General features: G+C 41.2%; 2 protein-coding genes across 25 annotated transcripts in view; one reads left to right on the plus strand and one right to left on the minus strand.

The window, feature by feature from the left end:
• UBP1 (upstream binding protein 1) overlaps positions 1-8,866 on the plus strand; it is a 53,178-nt gene extending 44,312 nt beyond the window's left edge. For 3 of the 6 annotated variants that reach the window (XM_023620780.2, XM_070238052.1, XM_005600853.4), the window contains 5 exons: positions 454-544; positions 1,316-1,434; positions 3,655-3,797; positions 4,475-4,526; positions 6,928-8,866. In XM_023620780.2, coding sequence (XP_023476548.1) covers positions 454-544; positions 1,316-1,434; positions 3,655-3,797; positions 4,475-4,526; positions 6,928-6,965 — 443 coding nt within the window. In that variant the 3' untranslated portion in view covers positions 6,966-8,866. Of the gene's footprint in view, positions 1-453; positions 545-716; positions 1,154-1,315; positions 1,435-3,654; positions 3,798-4,474; positions 4,527-6,927 lie in introns of all 6 variants that reach the window. The other 3 variants (XR_011426980.1, XR_011426978.1, XR_011426979.1) reach the window with 3 other exon arrangements.
• The window catches only part of FBXL2 (F-box and leucine rich repeat protein 2), a 126,501-nt gene that overhangs the window by 12,813 nt on the left and 95,052 nt on the right, over positions 1-18,636 (minus strand). For 9 of the 19 annotated variants that reach the window (XM_023620782.2, XM_070238053.1, XM_023620786.2 and 6 more), the window contains 2 exons: positions 11,908-12,120; positions 9,975-10,943 (listed from right to left, as the gene is read on the minus strand). In XM_023620782.2, coding sequence (XP_023476550.2) covers positions 10,836-10,943; positions 11,908-12,120 — 321 coding nt within the window. In that variant the 3' untranslated portion in view covers positions 9,975-10,835. Of the gene's footprint in view, positions 1-2,703; positions 9,147-9,974; positions 10,944-11,907; positions 12,121-12,192; positions 12,473-18,636 lie in introns of those variants that run through there. The other 10 variants (XR_002800726.2, XR_011426984.1, XR_011426983.1 and 7 more) reach the window with 5 other exon arrangements.

Genomic DNA, 18,636 nt, shown 5'->3' on the forward strand with positions numbered 1-18,636 from the left:
TAGTCCTGGCTCTGCTGCTGACTTGTGTGACTTGGAGCAAGTCCCCCAAACTCTGGACTTCCATTTCCTTTTTTTGTAATACAAGATTGGTCTGAGTGATCTTAAGGTTAATTATCTGGGGTCAGAATCACGTTTATCCACACATCCACCACCCAGCCAAAATAAGGTAGGTGGGGAACTCCTGTATAGGGCCCCCCCATTGATCTGCCTCACCAGACTCTGGGCTTCTAAGCTCCTTCTTGATTTAGGACATGGAAGAGCCAGCATTTTTTTTGGCTCTGTGGGACAGAGAGCGTGTGTGTGTTCTTGTGTTGCTCATGTATATGTGTATACTCAGGATACCTGTGATGGTTTTGAAGGACAGTTAACTGTGTGAAGACAAATGCCATAAAGTAGCCAGTCCTGCTAGTTCTTTTCCATTTCTTTGAGAAGAATCTTTCTGCTGTTCTCCAGGTGCCGACTTATTAAAACTGACAAAGGAGGATTTAGTACAAATATGTGGTGCAGCCGATGGAATTCGGCTCTATAATTCACTGAAGTCAAGGTAAAATACTGTGTTTAAAAGGAACTGTGTGCTTGAAATAAAAATGTACCTTTCTTCGCGTGGGGAATTTGGGCAGAATGTGTTTCCACGCTGGGTTGGCGTGTGCCTGTGTGCGCTGTCGAGCATCGGCAGCATCGCGCTCACAAGAAGACTGTTTTGTGTACACCTTCAGGGCAGGCCCAGATATGATGCAGGCACTGATGAGGGCAGAGGTAGACTGTAAGACTGGTAGAAATGCACATGGGCAGTACTGATTTCTTGAAGACGACTGGGTTTGTTGCCAAGAAAACAAACTTCTCATTTAGGTGAGCTATACAGAATCTATGGTTTTCAAGGTCGTTTGACTACTACTAAACAGTTATTAAAAATGTAAACTTCTCATTGTGAATTAAAATGATAGAACCGTAAACTGTGCTGGCTTTTAAGATCCATTTACTATCATTGCTATTTCTAGACTTGTGGTATGAGAATTCCATTAAAATTGAATCTTAACTGATTTTAAATTGCTGACTTAATCTTGAAACTTAAATTTACCAGCATCTGACAGACCATCTCAATGGTTTAGAGTCTGGATCATCAGATTAGACCACCTGTGATAGTTGGTGTGAGGTGTGTGTTTTTATATTTTTATTAGTAAATTATTTTGTATAATAAAATAACATTGTAAAGTTCTCATAAGGAAATAGAACTTAGATTCCTGTAGTTATCATTTGTTCATGTGGTGAGGCAGCTTTGTCTCCCCGACTCATGAGTGGCATCTTCTGCTTACAGGTCGGTTAGGCCCCGCTTAACCATCTATGTCTGCCAGGAGCAGCCAAGCAGCACACCACTGCAGGGGCAGCAGCATGCTGCAGGCAGTGGAGGCGAGAGTGGCAGTGGGACACCCTACGGTGGGTATCAAGGGCATCTCAGCTTCCTGTGACCCTTTCTGATGCGGAGGCAGAAACGGGAGAGACTGAGCAGGGTTTCGAGGACTCCTGTCACATCAGGACTGCAGAGTTGCTGCCGTAGGGGTCTTGCCAGCAACGAGAGGCAGCAGCTCTTGGTTCAAGTTGTTGGAAGAAGAGGAAACTATTGGCCTTTCTCAGTGATTTCAGCCACACTGTGGGTCTTTTTTTACATAGTTCTTTATGCCAGAAACCTCTAACAAGTGAAAGACTAGCTTGAATGGTTTGGGGTTTTGCTGTTTGTTTTTTTAATCTCAGATTTACTGAAATGATGACTATAACATTTGCAGCTTGGAAAGCAGGGGGTTTTTCTTTTCTTGTTTTCCATTTTACTGATTGGGGAAAAACTTAAAATATCACATGAGCAAAGATGCGTCTGTGTAACAGGACTAAGTGTGTATAGTTGTCTCTCACAGCATCTGGCCAGCACTGCGCTTGGTGCAGTGAGTGGTGCCATGGCCTTTTGTTACTGTAAATATGCTCTCTGTCATTATCCCTTGAGTACTGGGGGGCTTCTCATCCTGCAGGTTTGCCTTAATTGTCTGATAGAGTGCTGGATAGGGCAGAGAGAGAAATCCTGACCCTCCTCCCCTCCTCTAAATATGATCCTTAAAAAAAAAAGCAAGCATTTTTTTAAAGGCACATGTTTTCCCATTTGTAAGGTGGTATGTGGAAATATGTTCCCTCTTCCCAAATTCTGAAACAAAATAAGGGCAGCACACCCAGAATTTTCAAAGAAAAATGTGTTATGGAATTCAGAGAGGCAGCTGTTTGCTCTCATAATGAGTAGAGTCTGAAAAATACTTAGCAGCTTGAATTTTACTGCAGAATCCCAAGGAAAGCATCTGTGGTGAGCTTTCCATTGGTATCATTTTGAGTTCAAAAGCTGTGAATTTTAAGACTAAAGATACAAAGTCTTAGTCTAAAAGGATAAAAAGTCTAAAGGAGCTCTCCACATATCACCAAGGTCTTCTGTATCATTTACGTGTGGTCAGTATTATAATATTTTGGAAGGCGTATCCTCAAACATGAGTGTTTATGGAGGAGTGTGTGGACATATTGGTGAACTTCACCCTGGATCAGGCACAGCAGACCTTTTCTCTGAGAGGCCAGGTAGTGAATCTTGCCAACTCTGTGGACCACAGGGTCTCTTTCCCTCTCAGCTCTGCCATGTGGTGCCACAAGCACCATAGACAATCTGACACAATGGGCCATGTTCTGACAAAATTTTATTTTAAAAGAACAAGTGGAAGGCTGGGTTTGGCTCACACAGGCTGTAGTTTGGTGACCCCTGCTCTGGATCATCTGTATAGTCTTTAATTATAGTTCCAAATTCTAAGCTTTTCATAAAGTATAATTAGCGAAGCTTTCTGTACACACACCAGGAAAAGCCCTTGTTTAGAGAAGCAAAGCTCCAGCACTGATACTCCTGATGGATGTCGGGCCTGAGTCAGGAAGGGAGCAGGACCCACAAGAGGCAGACTCATGCGGCTGTGCTGAGTCACATGTTCTAGAAACACAGAACACTGGGTGGACTGGGACTTTCTGTAAAGAGGAACCAGGCTGCATTGTCTGCATCCTTAGCTTTTTGTGTGGCATCTTTTACATTGTTTTTAATTCTTTGGGGCATGGAGAGGGAGGAGAGGTAGCTTTTATTTCTTAGGATAAATTCCCACTAGTAGGATTACTGAATAAAAAACTATGACCCTTTTTAGGATTCTTTGTATATACTGCTAGAAACACGTGTTTTTGAAAACAGCTTTCTTGAGGTGGAGTTTATATACCATAAAATCCTCCCATTTAAAGTATACAATTCAATGATATTTTAGTAAGCTTACAGAGTTTTTGCAGACATTACCACAATCTTACTCCAAAAAGATCTCCTGTGCGCATCCGCAGTCAATTCCTGTTTGTTTTTAAGAGAAATTAAAACCTCAAATCGTTTTGTACAGAGATTACTGTTACTGGGTATTCTAGGTGTGAGCACAAAAACTTAATGCATTATTGTATTTCAGATGGGTGATAAGGGGGAAAGAACTATCAGGTTGTTCCCATTTTCTTCTGTTTGTTTTCAGTACTTTGAAAGGTGTGACCTTCCTCTAGATGAGGTAGAAAACAGATCAAAGATGACTGCTAAGATGCTGTTCTTATTTTTCATTTCAGTTTATCATGCAATCTACTTGGAAGAAATGGTTGCCTCAGAAGTCGCTCGAAAACTTGCATTGGTGTTTAATATTCCTTTCCACCAGATTAACCAGGTTTACAGACAGGGTCCCATTGGTATTCACATTCTTGTTAGCGATCAGGTAACTCGAACTGGCATGCCCTCTTGCTTTTCCCATTCACACTGGTGTTCACTTTTATATATATCATTGCAGAACTCGGGAAAAATTCTGTGATCTCTTTTGCCCAGTACTCATGGGAATTGTTTTCAGGGAGTTGGGGATCAAAATTTGTAAGAATTTATAACCAAGAGTTTCAGATATCCTAGTGATATAATAACACAAATCGGGGAGAACTGTGGCTCCCCCATCCCTTTTCAGTTCAGACACTCATGGGGGGACTTCTGGGTGAGTGGGGGCTTTGGCCCTTTTTATGTAGACAGGCATTTGGATGTGTTTTCCTTTTGTCCACTATTTGATGAGTAATTTTAAAAAACAGTAAGGTTAGAAGTACAATTCCTCCCCCGCCAGTGTTCAGTGATGAGCAAGTAGTAACAGAAGAGCGCTTAACGCAGTGACTTGTCCTTAGAGTGGTTATTCACGGGATCAGATCTCACAAGGACTGTCATGGGCAGGCCCTGCCAGTGCAGCAGGTGTAAATTTTTACTACGTCACACTGCCTTCATGAATTACCATTTTGGCTGTTGAGTCCTGTACTTGTGTGACAACATATAGATTATGACACTTTCTTTTACTAATTTTAATCTTTTCTAAAGAAAGGACAGTTGGATCTTAATTATACATCTGCTTTATCCTTCTAGATGGTTCAGAACTTTCAAGATGAGAGTTGTTTTTTATTCTCCACAGTAAAAGGTACTTTGCATGTGTGCATGTGTCTTGAAATGCTGGAATCATGAAAGAGTGTGTGTGCCTGTAATCAGCAGTCATCTTGTGTGTTTACTTTTGAAAATGCTGGCTTTACTAATTTTAAGAGAGTTTGACAAATGAATCAAGAGAATGTTTCTAGCGATTGTAATGGAAGTTAACTGGCAAATAAAGAGGAGAAATCAGTCCTTCTAGATGACTGGGGGGAAAAAATCTCAATTCCTTCAGCCAGTGTTTCACTGAGCATCATGTGTCAGATACCATGCTTTTGGTGCTAGAAAGATCTTGAACAAAACAGACTCCGTGGAACTCTAGAGTGGGGAAAGCAAACCAGAATTGGCCAGCAGATGAGCATAATTACAGATATGTTAAGTGCCATGAAGGAATGGGAAAGTGTGGAGTGCTTATGGACAAGGGGGATCTGGGTAGGGGGACATGAGCCTGTTAGGCAAGGCTTCTCTGAGGAGGTGTCGATAACGCTGAGACCTGAAGAGTGAGAAGGAGCCGACCATACGAGGAGCATCCCAAGTGCAGGGTAAAGGAAAAGGAAAGAGCTTGGCCTCTTTGGAGGCCTGAGAGAGGGCCATGGAGCTGCCGTGCAGGATGTGAGGGCCAAGCAGAGCAAAATGAAGTCAAGACGGGCAGCAGGACCTGCTATTGATGGTAGTTTAGACTTGATTTGAAATGCATTGGGAAGTCAGTGAAGTTCTTTAAACAAAGGAGTCATCTGATTAGATTTTTCTTCCATCTTGCAACTCTGTGGAGAGAGAAGAGAAGGTGGGAAGGCTGAAGGCAGGAGATATCATCTAGGTGAGGGGTGATGATATCCTATACATCTATAGACAGGGCCCTGCTGGGCTCCACGTTTGAGGGAGGAGTGGTTGTGACTCTTGTAAGAGCAGCTGGGCAGACAGTGGTCCCAGTAGAGCGTTAGGAATGGTGAAGAGAAAGCAGCAGGAGTTCCATTTCAGTATCTGGAATTGTCAAGGTGGCAGTGATTATGCCCATCTGGAGCTGGCAGGAGAGGCTTGGGCTTGAAATGTAAATCTGAAAGCCTTGAGCATATCAGCGGTGACTCAAAGCTGTGAAATCGTTGGGGTCATTTAGGGGAGAATGTGCAAAGAAGGCCTGGACAGGGCTCACGTGAGTTGCAATTAAAGAGTTAGATGAGGGATTTTTTTTTAAGATTTTACTTTTTCCTTTTTCTCCCCAAATCCCCCCAGTACATAGTTGGGTATTGTTAGTTGTGGGTCCTCCAGTTGTGGCATGTGGGACGCTGCCTCAGCATGACCTGATGAGTGGTGGGATCCGAACCGGTGAAACCCCGGGCCACCAAAGCAGAGCGCGCGAACTTAACCACTCGGCCATGGGGCCGGCCTCCAAAGGAGGGATTTTTAAATGTTAAATTATTATACAGAAAGAGACTTTTAAAAGCCTGTGGTTTAAGATCTAACTCCAGTCCTGCACAAAAGCTGCACTTTGAAGAGCAGGATATCCTGTGTCACTCTTTCCTAGAAGTGACTCTGGAAGGGAGTAGCCCAAAACAGTGCTGAAGTTGATGTCACTTTGTGCCTGATGTGATGCATATGTCATCAAGTTACCTGCCAGGTTGAGTTTTAACTGTGAACTGGTTTACTTTATCTTTTACTTTCACAAACATCTTTAGCGTAGTACCCTTCTGCTCAGTTTTTTGTTCTCAAAGCAATACAATTTTACTCACAAAACTCACATCATTTAAGAAAGGGCTTTCGTACTGTAACTGGATGGTAGAGTTCTGTGAAAGCAGTGGACCCTTCTGACGTCAGGCATCACAGGTATCCCCTCCAGTCTCAGGGTACCGTTGTTCTCATGAAAAAATTCATTTGTTCCTCCATGAATGCCTGTACTGCTTCTCACCATTGCTTGAGAAACACTAGGCCATCAGGCAAAAATAATGATAGATTTTTAAAATGTTTCAGCTCTACCTCTAAGCAGTTCAAACATTATTTCCAGCAAGGACCGATGTGTGCAGTCAGTTGATTTGTATGTCTGTGGAGCTGATGGTCCTCTGCCCTGGCAGCACAGGCTTTTCACTTCTTCTGCCTCCAGCTTTTGCCCCTTTGCTTCCAGCACTTTCGCTGCTGGTCTTGATACCCCCACCGCCCTAGAACTGGCAAGCAGTACGGGCCAGACATGGGAAAGCAAAATATCTGAAAGGGAATGTGTACATGTTGTTGCCTTAGGGAAGAGGAGCTGGAGCAAGTTAATTGGCTTTTGCTCCTGTAGAATTATTTAAAGGTAATTCTGAAATGGGGAGGAAGGGTGTAGATTTCTGGGACTTTTCACTTTAATAGCCTTGATTTTCCTAAGCCTGGCTAAAAAAATTGTACCTTCTTTCCTTTTTTTGTAGCTGAAAATGGTGATGGTATCCACATAATTTTGAAATGATGTCTTACATAGTCTGAACTATATTCAGTACCAAATAAAGTCACGCTTAAAAGTGTGTGAAGACTGAATCCAAGAAGTCTTGGGATTGGATTTTACCGTATGAAATGTTTCATATTGAAAACACAAGATGACCTTTCTAATGAGCTGTATGAGAGGCGAATCTCCTCACTGTCACTGCCATAGCCAAGCATCCTCGTGAGAGTGAGCACGTCCGGACAGCATGCGTGCAGCTCTGGGGGCCACGGTGCAGGCAGGGCTGCCTGCTTCTCTGGCAGAGGCCAGTAGATACAGTTCCTAGAAGCAGCCTGTGCTGTCTTTTTACACTGTATGCGGTTTGGAAATGAATGTAAAAATGGACTGTGGGCATTTACCTTTCTGTGCCAGTTTGGCTTTTATTGCCTGAACCTTATGCTGACCTGGGGCAGGTGGGGACAGTGCTGCTGTGGAGCCAGCATGGAATCTGTCTGCGGAGAGGCAGTGTGCTGATGCAGTGATTGGTGGTCAGGTAAGAGGCGTGGCACCTTCTCAGAAGAATCATGTCTAAGGCTGTGCGTCTGATGCGATCATGCCAGATGGAGGAAGAGCCAAGCCAGGAAGCCGGGCTCGAAGCAAACTGCATTATCAAGAGTACCTTGGTGAGAGGATCAGTGTAAATCCTAATAGGTACAAAGACTTGTGTTTTGCTTTGTCACAGTTTTATTGAGAAACTTTCGCTTCTGCTTCCATTTTTAGCATTTTGTTTCTGGTTTTCATTTTTGAAGCCCCATTGTCTTTTAAACTCATGTGGTTTTCTTTCTCTTTTTCCTCCTCCTCTCTGTCTCTAACACCCTTCCTACTCTACCCTGTACCATCCTGTTCTTAGACATTTTCAAAGCCCTTCCCCAGACATCGGAAATAGGTGACTTAAGCAGGGGGAGAAGTATGATAGTTTCTGACTTGGTGTTAAGGGGTCCTCGTTATCAACAAGTTGAAATTATTCATGGAACACTAGACATGATAAATCAAACACTAAATTGTACCATAAAAATTCCCTACACCACTTCTCAAATATTAAGCTTTAGTACAATCATGGGTGAACATTCTGCTGATTAGAGGCTTTTTTATACACCACATAGTAGCTTCTTTTTCTATAAAAAAGAGTATCTCTTTCATAAAACCAAATGCTTGTCTGCTAGTCTGCTTTTCAGAGGGAATCCACTGTTTTCAAGTCTTCCCGAAGTTCATCAGCAAGCATTTTTGAGGGTTGTGGTATAGCAAACCCAGTGTTTTTTTTTAAACTTTGATTCCATTTTAATTATACCATCTCTGTCCTCTTACCCAGATTTGATCCTTATCTTTGTTCAGGAAGAACAGAAGTGAGTAATTTTGAGTTTGAAATCTCTCCCAGAAGACAAGTTTGACATTTTATGTTTTATTCATAAAGGGGGTATTTGATATGAAGCAGCACTGTCTCTAAATATTTCCATCTTCGGTTTGAAAATATCTGTGACTCCTACAGACCCTAGAGCAGGAGAGCTTTCCTTTCTGTCATCTTCCCTTTGCTTTTGTGTGACCCACATGTTTTCTGTACCAATCACTTGGGAAAGAAGTGAGCTTCTCTCTTAATTGTTTTAGAGTTTTGCTTGTCTATTTAGCATTCCTTTTTGAGTCTCAAGATTTATGGAACAATAAATGTCATTTAATGCTGTGTGCTATTTTGAATTCCTCATCAGGTTTTAGAAGTGGGGTAAAAAGAATTTTAAAAGCTCATCAAACTTGAAATTACACCAAGTGGTGGTGAACATTAGTCTGTCCCAGTGAAACAGGTTCAATTATGGCACCAGCAAATTTGCTACTTTGTTTTTTTAATAGTAGGATGTATACATTTCAGTATAATAAATGTTTTCCGATTGTTTTGCAAATGTGTGTCTCATTTAAAATCCCAGTTCCTGCCAGTGTGATCAGTCATAGGATCAAGGGGTTCCGTGTCTATGTCCTGAGTACACACCAGTCCTGTGCTAGAAGAGATGAAGCCCGTGTGGTGGTGGTTTCTTTTCAGTTTGTTTCCTCAAAGCTGATGCAACTGAGCACACTTATTCCAGTAACTGTTCCATACTCAAAGAAGCAAACGTGGTTTCCTTAGCAGAGGTTGAGGTGATGGGACACTGAGCAGCCAGTCTAGTAGCTGTGATAGGTTGTGTCCTGGCTCAAAAGAGAGAGATAATGTATGGAAGGCCCTGGTCATTTAAATTTTTAAATAGAAACTACAATTCATAGTCACTGAAGCAAGTCTGTGTAATACGCTCCTTTGTTTATTTAAATAGCTTCCTGCATCAGTCATTTGTCCCTCCACACAGTGGTGTAAATGTATATTTAAGTAACTGCTATGGTTACACACAATTTTTAGACCAGGGAATACTAGAGTATACCATAAGGCAATAAAATCATCAGGACTTTAATGCTTATTCCAGTAATCCTGTTAAATCGACTTATGCGGTTGTAGATGTATCTGCCTTCCCTTCTAGAATGTAGCTGAGGCACTGTATCCTAAATGCTTCTAAAACTGTCCATCTAAGAGGTATTGTTAGTCATGGGAAAATCTCTCATTTTTGCTATTTCACTTCAGCTTCCCTTGAGCTCTGAACTCTTCAGTTTGGAGAGTGGTTGCTAGGAAACGTTGGCTACCATTAACACAGAGGTTCACAATGAAGATGGCGATGGGTTCCTAATCTTTAAAAAAATCACAAATATGGACAGCACAGAGCACAAACTAGATCATCTTATCAGATTTTAGGTAATATTAGGAAGATATGAAATTGGAAAATGGTTTTGCTCAGATTGTCTACCATAAGATTATAGCAATAAAACCCTCTGACTTAAGCATTGCAATGGTTTGTTCATTTTTATATGAGTCTAAAAGGTGCCAACACTTTACTGATCTGAGTTTTAAGTGTGTAAAATTTTCAAACAGTTCTGGTGTAACTTGATTTCTAAGATTTTAAAATAAACTTGGAAAAAAGATCACACTCATTCTACATGCATCCATTCATTATTTTTAATTGATTATATTATAGATAACTTAAGCCTTAATCAGTTCTATTTCTTTAAGGTCCCCAAAATTTTGTGGGAGATGACATTAGCTTTTCTCCTATAACAAAAATGCATTATGTGCTATAGCATACCCCAGAGCCTATAATTTCCAACCAGGCAACACAAACTCTGAGTTGCTTTTGTTTAGTTTTTGGTCCCCAAAAGTTTATATGACAAGTTGACAGAAAGGTGAAGACCCGGCTTCACCCAGTTGAGAGTCCTCACTTCTTTGGTGTCTCATGGAAACCTATTTGCCTTCCACATAGATCTCTACATATAAAAGTATCAGACATTAGGAATTTGCAGTACAATCACTTTGATAAAGTTGCTTTAATCTTCAAAGTGGAAAAGTCCTGCTAATCAAAATGGAATCAGTGTGAATTAAACTAGCCCACTGGCTTAAGTATCAGGTAGAAATACAACAGCTTATTTTTTTGCTCAATTGGTGCTAACACTGATGGTTTGTTTGAGGAACGCTGACAAAGCCGAGGGCAGGACTTTCGAACCTGGGAAGGCACCCACCTCTCAAGAGATCGGGGTTTATTGCACGGTCCTGGCTGCACTGAGACCTCTCCTGCCGTGTGTTAACTGACACAGGCTTTAATTTGATTGCATCACAGCAGAATAAAGGTGAAAACTATCACCAGAGTTACTGCAATCCCTACAGAAGTCTTTTACCTGTAAATGCCTTTCCCAATGGAGAATCAACAGATTTGGGTGACAGTGGAGTAGGTCAGGAAGACTCGGGTCTTCTCTGGAGGAAGGGACATCTCATCATGCCTTGGTCCCAGGCAGCTGCTGTCAGAGAATGACACAGCACCTGCACAGTCGCTGTCCACTTCCTCCCACTGCTGTCGGTGGGGTGACAGGAGCGAAGTAGGCATGGACTTTGACATGAGGGAGCTGAGCCTGAAAGTAGAAAAAAGAAAAAAGTGGAGTAGTCTTTACACTGGTATTTTTAGGATTATATGCATAATCCTAGAAAAGCCCACAGTTCTCATGTAGAATCTATTTCACTTTACTATTAGGCAAATAGTTCAAAGAGAATTTCTGGTGTAGGACAGAGTTACTCCTGTTTACATACACGTCCCCTAAAACAGCACCTTCTAAAGACAAAGGGAAACTAATATTTCTGCCCAGAGAAAGTCACTGGCCTTGTATGCAAACTGAGTGGAGTTCTGGACAGCTGTAGCACCCTGGGGCTGCTTTGGGGTATAAATGCAAAGTTGCCTAAACTTAAGGCATATTCAAGAAAATGACATAGGTGAACTATGCGGGGAAAGAAAGCCACATGCTATTAAGCCCTCTCACCCGGAAATTAGCCAAGACCACGTTCTTGCTCCTACTGGTAATGACCTTAAGTCTCTTTCTTTATAAGGGTGCTGATCATCTGATTACATGGAACCTCCACCCTAGACCCATTCTGGATGTTGAATCTTCCAGGGTGGGCTCTAATAAGAACATTTTGAAGAAGTCTAAGGAGACACTTGTCTAACAGATCAGTTTGCATAACTATTGGCTTAGGACAGAATGTAAATAGATGTTGATTCTTTTTTGGTGAGGAAGACTGACCCTGAGCTAACATCTGTTGCTATCCTGCCAATCTTCCTCTTTTTGCTTGAGGAAGATTGTTGCTAACATCTGTGCCAGTCTTCCTCTATTTTGTATGTGGGACACTGCCACAACATGGCTTGATGAGCAGTGTGTAGGTCCGAGCTTGGGATCCAAACCAGTGAAACCTGGGCTGCCGAAGCAGAGCACATGAACTTAACCACCATACCATTGGGCTGGCTCCTTGGATGTTGATTCTTGATGTAGTCATTGTTTGCTTAGAAATTATGCCAGGTGTGACTGATTCCTCCCCCACACTTACCCGCATCCGCTTGATGCCTGCACGGGTAACCTGCTGGCAGTCATAGAGCTCAAGGCGCTCCAGGCCGCGGCAGTTCTCTAGGTGTTCCAGGGCCACATCAGTGATGAGGAGGCAGTTGTCCAATTCGAGTACCCGCAGCCTCTCATGGCCACAGGTGCTGTTGCTCAGGTGCAGAATCCCATCATCTGTGATGAGCTCACAGTGGGACAGACTCTGGAATGGAGAAAAGAGCAAGTGTTTGCAAGACTCTCTCATTCCAAGGCTCAAGGCCTAGGAAAAGCAGAGAAGCTGGCTTGGGTAGTGTCCCAGAGTAACCACTTAGCAACAGGAGGATCAAACACAAAGCCCTGGGGCCCTATGGCCAGGGATTTGCTGCAGCTGGGCAGTGGCTTCTCTCACCTTTCTGATTGTGTAAGGATGGAAATCAAAATTGCAGGGAATAGTCCAGTTCAAGTCGGTGACGCAAGAGGATCCTGAACTCACCTCCTCCCACGAAGACACCAAATCTACAGCTACGTATGGAACACTTCCTCTGAAGAAAACCTGAAAACTGGCTGAGCGACTCCTACACATCAGGCGAATGAGAGAAGACCCATGTTGAAGTGAACAGGAGAGGGTGGGACACAGTCTTGCCATAAACCCCACCTCCAGTGCAGTGACCCACAGTCAGGAGGGAACTCAAAACCTGAACTTCTCCCTGAGGAGCAAAGGGTTTGACCCCACATTGGGCACCTCCAACTTTAAGACCTGTACCTGAAGGACAACCCCCCAAAACGTCTAACTTTGAAAACCAATAGGCTCACATAGACAAGATCCACAAAACTATAGTGATAGGAGAAAAGGCTCTTAAAGAGCTCGTGTGCTCGGACTCACCCACACCAGGACCCAGTGCGGAAGCAGCCTATCTACAAGAGCCTGGGCTTGGTGTGGGAGAGGCTCATTTGCTTGTCTTTGAGGCAGGCATCTGATTTGACACATTTTGGGGGGCCTGGTGGGATGCTCTCTGGGGATAGATACTGATGAGTGCCATCTTTGCACACTCCCTCTGCCTCGATCCATCTGGAGAGCATCATCTTTTTTTTTTTTTTTACCCCCAGCCAGCACCATCTTCACATTCTCCTTCCACCTTGCTCTAGCCATTGGACACTTTTTCTTTTACTTTTTTTTAATAAACTTTAGGCTTTTTCTTTTCTCTTTCCTGGTAGGCACCATCTTCACACTCTCCTTCTGCTGTGCTTCAGAGAGCCAATGTCTCTTGGAGGGGAGCTTTTACACGTGTCTGGTGCCCCAGTTTTTGTGGCTGCCACCACAGGTCACTACTACTCCTGGCTCTGGTGGCCAGCAGGGCTTAATTTCTGGGTCCCACCAGACTGTAACCAATGGAGAAAGAGTTCTTAAATGGCTACCACCTCCAGGGAACAGCAAGAGACTGCAGACCCAGGAGCTCAGTCTTTCTGTGAAAGAGGCCTATTAGGCTGTCACCATAGTGGTAGCCTGAGGAGCACTCTTCTAATTAAAACACATCTTAAGGGCTAACTGTAATCCTTTTTAGACACCTTGGAGGGCGGATGCTGTACTTGTGCTCCCCCTCTGCCACACTCCAGAGCACCACTATCTCCCAGAGGGAAACATTTACACACATCTGGTACCCCAGTTTTTACTTCCTGTGCCTGTCTTTGCAGCTGCTGCCCAAGGGATGCCCCTTGATCACCTGGCTCTGATGGCCAGGAGGGTTTGCATTCCTGGATCCCATGGGACTTTAACAATTGGAGACAGAGTTCTTGGCAGGTTACCACCCCCAGGGCACTTTACAGACAGCAGACTAAAATATACCCCCAGTCTTTCTGTGAAAGAGGCTTATTTCCTTGGCTTAGAGCTTCGGCCTGAGGAGCAGGTTTCTGCTTTGGCACATATCTAGAGTAGTACAAATGTGCTCTCAGGGAATGCAGGCTGGTGCATGCCATCACTGTGCTCTCCCTCTGCCTTGCTACAACTTACTGGTATCTCCCAGACAGGAGTTTATGTACTCATCTGGAGCTCTGGTTTTTGCAAATGCCACCCAGGGGACAGCTCTAAATCACCTGGCACTTGTGCCAGTGGGGCCTATGCTTTCAGTCCCATAGGAGTACATATACTTGCATACTTTAAAAGCTGCTGCCTGAGGGTCTGGCTTCCAATCAGCCTGAATTCATCTACTGACTGAGATCCTGCCCCTTTGGGACACTGACAGGTCTTGGTACACCCTCAATTACCAGGAATCATTAAAAAAAAAATAGGCTTCTTGGACAATCACAAAAGTGTGAGAGAAAACAAAGAGCTAGGGCAGGGTTGAACAATAAGGTTCATCTCCCACATGAGGCTACTCCTTCAAGACTGGGAGAGGTTACTGTTTTATCTAATGCATAGAAACCAACAAAGAGAGTCAAGCAAAGTGAAGAAACAAATGAATATGGTCCAAATGAAAGAACAAGATAAAACCTCAGGAAAAAATCTTAATGGAATGGAGATGAATAATTCACCTGATAATGAGTTCAAAGTAATGTCATATAGATGCTCACCATACTCAGAAGAATGGATGAACACAGTGAGAACTTCAACAAAGAGATAGAAACTATAAGAAAGTACCATATAGAGCTCACAGAGCTGAAGAATACAATAACTGAAGTGAAAAATACACTAGAGGAGTTCAAGAGCAGACTAGATGAAACAGAACAAAGGATCAATGAACTTGAAGACAGGGCAGTAGAATTCACCCAGAGCAGCAAGAAAAGAAAAAGAATGAGAAAAGTTGAACATAGCCTAAGGAACTTACAGGATAACATCAAGCGTACTAATATTTGCATTATAGGAGGCCCAGAAGGAGAAGAGGAAGAGAGAGAGAGAGGAGCAGAAAACTTATTTGAAGAAATAATGGCTGAAAATTTCTCTAACCTGGGGAAGGAAACACACATTCACATCCCAGAAGCCCAGAGAGTTCCAAGTAAGACGAACCCAAAGAGACCCAACACCAAGACATGTTATAATTAAAATGTCAAAACTTAAAGAAAAGGAGAGACTCTTAAAAGTAGCAAGAGAAAAACAACTTGTTACATATAAGGAAACCCCCTAAGACCATCAGCGTATATTTTAGCAGAAACTTTGCAGGCCAGAAGGGACTGGCACAATATATTCAAAGTGCTTAAAGAAAATAATTTCCAACCAAGAATACTCTTCCCAGCAAAGTTATCACTCAAAATTGAAGGAGCAATAAAGAGTTTTCCAGAAAAGCTAAGGCTAAAGGAGTTCACTACCATTAAACTGGCCTTACAAGAAATGTTAAAGGGACTTCTCAAGCTGAAAAGAAATGGCACTCATTAGTAACAAGAAAACCTATGAAAGTATAAACCTCACTGGTAATGGTAAATATATACAAAAAGTAGTGGATTAATCACTTATAGAACTAGTAGGAAGGTTAAAAGACAGCAGTAGTAAAAAAACTCCCAAAACTAAAAAGGTAAGAATACACAAAATAAAAAGATGTAAAATGTGACACCAAAAACAGAAAATGTAGAAGGGAGGGAGAGTAAAAATATAGAGCTTTAGAATGTATTCAAACTTAAGTTATCAAATTAAAATAGAACAACTTACATTTGTAATAGTCTATGTAAGCCTCATGGTAACCACAAAATAAAAACCTATAGTAGATACACAAAAGAGAAAGAGAAAGAAATCCAAGCACACCACTAAACAAAGTCATCAAACCACAAAGGAGGAGAGCAAGAGAAAAAAAAGAAACAGAGGAACTTCAAAACTGCCAGAAACAATTAACATAATGGCAATAAGTATATATCAGTAATTACTTTAAATGCTAATGAATTAAATTCTCCAATCAAGAGGCATAGACTGGCTGAATGGATTGAAAAATAAGACTCACCTATATGCTGCCTACAAGAGACTCACTTCAGATGTAAGGACACACAGACTGAAAGTGAAGAGAGAGAAAAAGATGTTCCACACAAATAGAAACCAAACAGAGCTGGGGTAGCTATTACATCAAACAAAACAAGCTTTAAAACAAAAAGTGTAATAAGAGACAGAGAGGGATAATACATAATGATAAAGGAAACAATCCAAAAGAGAATATAACATTTCTAAATATTTATGCACCCAGTGTAGGAGCACCTAAATATATAAAGTAAATATTAACAGACCTAAAGAAAGAAATAGGCAGCAATACAATAATCATAGCGGACTTTAATACCCCATTTACATCAACAGACAGATCATCCAGACAGAAAATCAATAAGAAAACATAAGCCTTCAACAACATATTAGACCAAACGGACTTAACAGTTAGATACAGAACATTCCATCCAAAAGCAGCAGAATACACATTCTTCTCAAATGTACATGGAATAGAATCCAAGACAGATCATATGTTAGGCCACAAAACAAGTCTTAATTTAAGAAGATCAAAATCATATCAAGCATCTTTTCTAATCACACTGGTATCAAACTACAAATCAATTACAAGAAGAAAACTGGAAAATTCACAAATATGTGAAGATTAAACAATATGCTACTGAACCACCAATAAGTCAACAAAGAAATAAAAAAATACCTTGTGACAAATGAAAATGGAAATATAACATTCCAAAATTTATGGGATGTAGCAAAAGTAGTTCTAAGATAAGTTCATAGTGATAAATCCCTACCTCAAGAAACAAGAAAAATCTCAAATAACCTAACTTTATACCTCATGGCACTAGAAAAAGAACGAGGCCCAAAGTTAGTACAAGGAAGGAAATAAAGATCAGAGCCAAAATAAATTAAATAGAGACTGAAAAGACAACAGAAAAGATGAATGAAATTAAGAGCTAGTGCTTTGAAAAGATAAACAAAATTGACAAACCTTTAGACTCATCAAGAAAAAAAGAGGGCTCAAATAAAAAATCAGAAATGAAACAGGAGACCTTAGAACTGATACCACAGAAAATCAAAGGATCATAAGAGACTACTATGAACAATCATAACCAAGAAATTGGACAACCTGGAAAAATGGATAAATTCCTAGAAACATACAACCAAGAATAAATCATGAAGAAATAGAAAATTTGAACAGACTGACTACTAGTAAGGAGATTTAATCAGTAATCAAAAACCTTCCAACAAACAAAAGGCCAGGACTAGGCAGCTTCACTGGTGAATTATACCAAATATTTAAAGAGAAGTTAATACCAATCCTTCTTAAACTCTTCCAAAAAACAGAAGAGGGGGGAACACTTCCAAACTCATTTCATGAGGCCAACGTTACCCTAATACCAAAACCAGATAAGGATGCCACAAGACAAGAAAATTACAAGCCAATATCCCTGATGAATATAGATGCAAAAGTCCTCAACAAAATATTAGCAAACCAAATTGAACAATACATTAAAAGGATCATACATTTCCAGGATACAAGGATGGTTCAACATTCACAAATCAATGTGATACACCACATTAACAAAATGTAGAATAAAAATCATATGATCAACTCAATAGATGCAGTAAAAGCATTTGACAAAATTCAACATCTATTTATGATTAAAAATATCAACCAATTGGGTATGGAAGGGACATACCTCAACATAATAAAGGCTATGTATGACAGGCTTCAGCTAACCTTATACTCAACATTGAAAAGCTTTTCCTCTAAGGTCAGGGACAAGACAAGGATACCCACTCTTGCCACTTTTATTCAACATAGTATTAGAAATCCTAGCCGGAGTGATTAGACAAGAAAAAGAAATAAAAGCCATCCAAATTGGAAAGGAAGAAGTAAAACTGTCACTATTTGGAGATGACATTATATTAGATACAGAAAACCCTAAAGACTCGACAAAAAAAAACTGTTAGAACTAATAAAGAAATTCAGTAAAGCTGCAAGAAACAAAATTGATATGCAAAAATCTGTTGCATTTCTATACACTAATAATGAACAATAAGAGAGAGAAATCAAGAAAATAATCCAATTTAAAACTGCATCATGGGACCAGCCCCGTGGCCGAGTGGTTAAGTTCACAGGCTCTGCTTCGGTGGCCCAGGGTTTCACCAGTTCAAATCCTGGGCATGGACATGGCACCACTCATCAAGCCATGCTGAGGCGGCATCCCACATGCCACAACTAGAAGGACCCACAACTAAATATACACAACTATGTACTGGGGACTCTGGGAGAAAAAGGATAAATAAAAATAAAATCTTAAAAAGATAAAATAAATAAAATTGTATCAAAAAGGACCAAAAATAATAAATGTTGGAGAGCTTGTGGGGAAAAGTGAACCCCCAAACACTGTTGGAATGCAAACAAGTGAAACCACTATGGAAAACAGTATGAAGATTTCTCAAAAAATATAAATAGAAACACCCTATGACCCAGCTATCCCACTACTGAGTATCTATCCAAAGAACTTGAAATCAACAACTCAAAGAAACTTATGCACCCCTATGTTCATTGTAGCATTATTCACAATAGCCAAGATGTGGAAGCAACCCAAGTGCCCATCAACGGATGATTGGATAAAGAAAATGTATGTGTGTGTGTGTGTATATATATAATATATATAATGGAATACTACTTGGCCATAAAAAAGACAAAAATCATCCCATTCGCAACAACATGGATGGTCCTTGAGGGTATTAGCTTAAGTGAAATAAGCCAGACAGAGAAAGACAAATACCCTATGATTTCACTCATATGTGGAAGAT

Source organism: Equus caballus, chromosome 16 (assembly GCF_041296265.1).
Source record: "Equus caballus isolate H_3958 breed thoroughbred chromosome 16, TB-T2T, whole genome shotgun sequence".
NCBI lineage: Eukaryota > Metazoa > Chordata > Mammalia > Perissodactyla > Equidae > Equus > Equus caballus.